Source organism: Gavialis gangeticus, unplaced genomic scaffold (assembly GCF_001723915.1).
Source record: "Gavialis gangeticus isolate Ggan-Ray unplaced genomic scaffold, GavGan_comp1, whole genome shotgun sequence".
In the NCBI taxonomy this organism is placed as follows: Eukaryota; Metazoa; Chordata; order Crocodylia; family Gavialidae; genus Gavialis; species Gavialis gangeticus.
Window position 1 is genome coordinate 4,400,709 of NW_017729027.1, and position 5,251 is coordinate 4,405,959.

General features: G+C 42.6%; 1 protein-coding gene across 6 annotated transcripts in view; it reads left to right on the forward strand.

The window, feature by feature from the left end:
* The window catches only part of SNX14 (sorting nexin 14), a 152,241-nt gene that overhangs the window by 100,548 nt on the left and 46,442 nt on the right, over positions 1 to 5,251 (forward strand). For all 6 annotated transcript variants that reach the window (XM_019520390.1, XM_019520391.1, XM_019520388.1 and 3 more), the window contains 3 exons: positions 449 to 572; positions 1,114 to 1,278; positions 2,290 to 2,385. In XM_019520390.1, the coding sequence (XP_019375935.1) occupies positions 449 to 572; positions 1,114 to 1,278; positions 2,290 to 2,385 (385 nt within the window). The remainder of the gene's footprint in view (positions 1 to 448; positions 573 to 1,113; positions 1,279 to 2,289; positions 2,386 to 5,251) is intronic.

Consider the following 5,251-nt stretch of genomic DNA (forward strand, 5'->3'; position numbering starts at 1 on the left):
ACTAGATGGTCTGCTCCGGTCCCTTCCGACCCCAGAAACTATGAAACTATAAACACTCAGTATGCTTGCAGTCTCATGATGAATCACTTTCTCCCTTTGGTGAGAGAGAGAGAGACGCATCAGACAAGTTTCTAGCCATGGTATATCATGGGAGATATAGTTTGCCCAGAGAGTACAGCCAACAGAGGCATATAGGAACATAAGGAGTGAACTGAAATTTCTGTGCATCATTCCTGGAGTACTGTGTCCAGTTTGGGCACCACAGTTTAAAAAGAATGTAGATAAACTGGAGAGAGCACAGAAGCAAGTGATGAAGATAAAGGAATTGGAAAATAAGCTGTGTAGAGAGAAGCTGAAATCTTTAACCGGTTCTAAATGTAGAACTCCCTTTGTTTTTACTCTTTATTGTCCTGAATTCCTGTTTTCACAGTTCACATCTGTTTTGTAGCTTTTCAATGATCTGTTCAAGAACAATGCAAACCGCTCTGAGAATACAGAGAGAAAACAAAACCAGAACTACTTTATGGAGATGGTGACAGTAGAGGGAGTCTATGACTACTTAATGTATGTTGGTAAGAAGCAATTTCCTTTTGTATTTGGCATGCAGTTTAACAGGGGACCCAAAACATCAGGGTCTTTGATATGTACTACCAGAAAATCTTTGTTTTAACAATCACATATCAATTAAGTTTAGAACACTGGGTCAGTTAGGGACATAATCCCATGTTTACAGTTTGTTATGGGGTGTCATAGTACCATTAATGTCTTAATCTTATTTCCTTGTATGTTTGTATCCTTTTCACTCCCACATAGATTTCTGTCCTTAGAGAGTAAGCTGCTTTGGAGAATGTCTTTGTCTTCCTATGTGTGCCTAGTCTGCCTGAGTCATCAGGGTGCTATTTTAATATAAATAAATAATGCTATAACAGTACTTGACAAGTAAATAGGTGAACAGAACTTGTTGCAGTATTATTTGTAGGTTGAGACTAGGAATGTGGGGGGGGTGGATAAGTCTGCAATAAGTTTGCTTCTGTATTCTGAAACTGCTTTTATTAGCGTGTTCGTGTGCTACACTAACAGAAACTCTCGATGTGTGTAATTTTCACTATGTAGGTCGAGTTGTTTTCCGGGTTCCTGATTGGCTGCATCACCTTTTGATGGGGGGGCGAATTCTCTTCAAAAACACATTGGAGATGTACACAGACTGTTACCTACAGTACAAATTGGACCAGCTATTTCAGGAGCACCGGTTGGTCTCATTGATAACACTACTAAGAGGTGAGCAAATATTTTCTCACCTCCAAATATTTTTCAATAATGTGGATACCTAATCTGCAGTAATGCCAATTTGAACTGTCTTTGTGACTAACTTTATGCTTGAAACCTTTTGCAACAGGCCTAGTTGCTTTACTGGCTGTACAGCACATGGAAAACAAAGTTTTAGAAACCCAGTAAATGGGTAAGGGTTCCAAAAATTAAAGCTGCTGCCCAGTGTTAACTTGGTCCTACTGCCTATCCAACATATGTTATAGAACAAATGCAGTATTTTGAACAATTCACCCTGAAAAGGGAAATGGGAACAAAAGACTGATCAACCCAATGCAGTTAATAATGCATTTTGATTTTTGGAATTTTGATTTGTAATTTGGGAACTTGGCCCTTTGTGATGAATTAGCACTAGCATTTTAAATTCCATTCCCCTTAAGGTAAGACAGACAAAAATGGCTAACAAGTACCGGTGTACTACAGACTAAAAATTGGCATAACGAACCAAATGCCTTGAGAGAAGACTAATTCTGTTAACTTCAGCCCAAAAAGGGGGATCATGAATGGGTGAATGCAAAGAGAACAAAGCTTTGAGTAACTGAAAATGCTCAAAACGTTTTTTTAGCACTTTAGGGAAAAGGCGGCTATTTCAGCAATCCCCATTATTAATGGAGAGCAGATTGATATAATCTGGAGCCTGCTAAGAGAAATAGAGAGGGGATTGTAGGTAAGTGGGATAGAACTACTTACAGTGGAACTTCTACATAAGAGATAAAAACATGAAAGGAAATGAGTTGGTAGAGCACTGCTTTGTTTCAGGCAAATGAGGTGCTCCTGGGTTTGAGCAGGATGACCTTAGAAGGCACCAAGCTGGGAAGTAGCATGACTGGAACGTACTTCCATTAAAATTTATAACGAGAAAAATCTAGTTCTGAAGAGAGAATTCAAAATTAGTAACAGCTTTTGCACACAATGTCTTGGAAACAAGCTCTTAAATGTCTTTTGTTCACTTTGCTGATTCAGATGCTGTTTTTCGTGAAAATACCGAACCTCGCTGTCTCCACGATAAACAGAAACGAGCAAAGCAAACCTTTGAAGAAATGATGAGATACATTCCAGGTTTCATATCTTTATAACTACTTTAACCCCTTGTTAATCATTCAGAAAGACACAAATATAATACCAGCGTTGACTTGCCAAGCTAAGATTCTGCAGCTTAATACTTTCATTTTATAGTTTTAATGCATGATTAAATTTATGAAAATTTAAACAGGTCTTTCATATAATGTTTATGTAATCATAGAATCATTGAAAAGGAGGGCTGAAAGGAAAGTCAGGAGGTCATCTAGTCTACCATTGCAGCTACATGTTTATCTAACTTGTCTTTAAACTTCTAATGATGGGAACTCCACAACCTCTTTCGATTGCCTGTTCCACTGCCTAACCACGTTTGTTGATAGAAAGCTCTTTTGAATATCCAGCCTACACTTCCCTTGCTCCAAACTTGCCAAACTAACTTGACATCTTTCTTGGGCAAGATAAATTGTTTGGTAGATAAAGGCAGTGCAGTGGATAATATCTGGACCCTTTAAGTCTTCTGATGCTGACCCAGGTGACATTTACCTAAGCAAACTGGAGAATTAGAAAAACTACTGTTAGGCAACTGGTTGAATAATTGTAAAGAAAGGACATGTATAAATGGGTCAGAATTAGAGGAGGTTTCAGGTGGGGCTCCATCAGGGTCTGTTCTATAACTTTTGATCCTGGACTAGACCTGCTTCATTGAGTTTGCAGATGACAAAAATGGAAAAGGTTGCAGAGTCTGGAGAGTAGAAGTAGAATTAAAAAAAAAAATCTTCATAAATTCAGGAGCTGCACTAATGGTGATTTAGAACTGAAATTCAACAAAGATGTGTGAAGTGCTATACATGGGTTGTGGGGGAAAGAAGATGCACAAATACAGGCTAGGAGGTGGTAGTATTGCTTGAGAGAGATCCAGGGGTTTTGATGGGATGATGGACTTAACATGAATTGCTAATTTGATGTGGTTGCAAAACAGAAAATGCGTTTTGGGCTTTTATATTATTGTGTGTAAGACACAGGAGGTGGTAGTGCCATTCTGTGATGCTGGTTAGGTACAGTTGCAATATTGCGCACAGTTTGGGGCTCTACATCTTAAAAAAGATGTAGAGCAGTGGTCCCCAACTGATTTGATCTTGATCAACTAGTTTGATTGTGGAGCCTCTCTGACGATTGATCTATCTGGGGATGCTGAGTGCACGCTGAGCCCTCTCAGACAGATCAACTGTCAGCGGCTCTGCGATCTGGAGTGGCAGGACGCATGTGCAGAGCTGCCGGAGCAGGATGGCAGCTGGATGCACATGGCTGGACTGAGCCACACCCCCTGCCACCAGGGCCAGGCTGGATGTAGAGGAACTCCTTCAGATATGTGGGAAGTCAGAAAAAGAACAAGGATGGCATTAGGCACCTGAGAGATCCAGCAGGGCAACTGATTTCCAATGCCCAAAAAAGAGCCAGTCTCCTAAATGACTTTTTTGCATCAGTTTTTCACTCTTGCAGGAGGATCACACTGTTGGGAACAACACAGACTAAGGTGGGAGCAGGCAACGGGCCTAAAATCGATGTGGATCAGGTGAGGGAACACCTTGAGAAACTGGACATTCACAAGTCTGCAGGCCCAGATGAAATGCACGTGATAGTCTTGAAGGAGCTGGCAGACATAATTGCAACTCCCCCCACCCCCCCCCGGGCAGAGAGATGCGAAAAATCGTGGTGCTTGGGCAAAGTCCCGGATGACTGGAAGAGAGCCAATGTGGTCCCTATCTACAAGAAAGGGAGGAGGGATTACCTAGGGAAATAAACCAATCAATCTTGCGTCCATCCCTGAAAAAAATCGTCAAGAAAATTGTCAAGGGATCCATCAACATCAGACTGACAGAAGGCAAGCTTCTGAATGCCAGCCAACATGGCTTTGTGACTGGCAGATCATGCCTGACTAACCTCCTTCTAGGACCAGGTAACGTGCTCTGGATGAGGGAGATGACACGGATGTCGTATAGGACATCAGGGCGATCAGTGGAGTTCCTCAGGGCTCAGTACTTGGGCCAGTAGTCCTTTAACATTTTCATCAGTGATCTGGATTCGGGAGTTGGATGTGAACTGGTGAAGTTCATGGACGATACCAAATTATGGGGGGGGTGGGGGATGGTCACAGTGCAGGACAGGCTGGGGATATAGACTGGCTTGGACACACTCTCAAGGTGCGATGACCAAAACCGGATCGCCTTCAACGTGTTGGCTACAAAGCACCACCTCACAAGATCATCATAAAATTCTAGTTTATCGGATGGATGCAAAAGTCAGACCATGAACCTTGGTGCTGATCCCCTCAAACGCGCACACGCGCTCTCACAGTAGCTAGCTTTGAACACTAAGTACTGGTGTCAAGATATACCTATCCCCAAGCGCTGGAGTCCACTGTCAATGGCCAGTCGAGGCTTCTTTCAGTGCGATGCTGCAGAAGGGAGTTGCTGGTTGGTCCTTCTGGCTGGACAGGCAGGGTACTGGTCAGGTCAAAGAGGGTGCTATTGGGGGTCATTCTTTGCTGCCTCTTTATCCCCCTCTGGCAGACTAGTGACTCCCCAATTCTTGGGCTTACCCAATCCAGGGGTCATTGACCTCGAGGGACATCCCTCTTGGTAGCTACTGGATGACAGCTGTTGGCCCCAGGGTTCACATCCACACGTACATGCAGTCTCAGGAGTCTGTTGATGAATTTTGATTCGCTGCCATGATGAATAGAGCTCTAGAAGTGGTTGATCAGGGGTATTTCAGCCCCAAGGGTCTGTTTCCAGTGTTGATTAGTTCAAATGGGGGCTTCCATACCTTTTAACAGTGAAGTTTCCGGGAATTTTTGGCTCTTTATTGATTCTTTCTTCTGCTTGGTCTCTGATTTTGTAGGTGT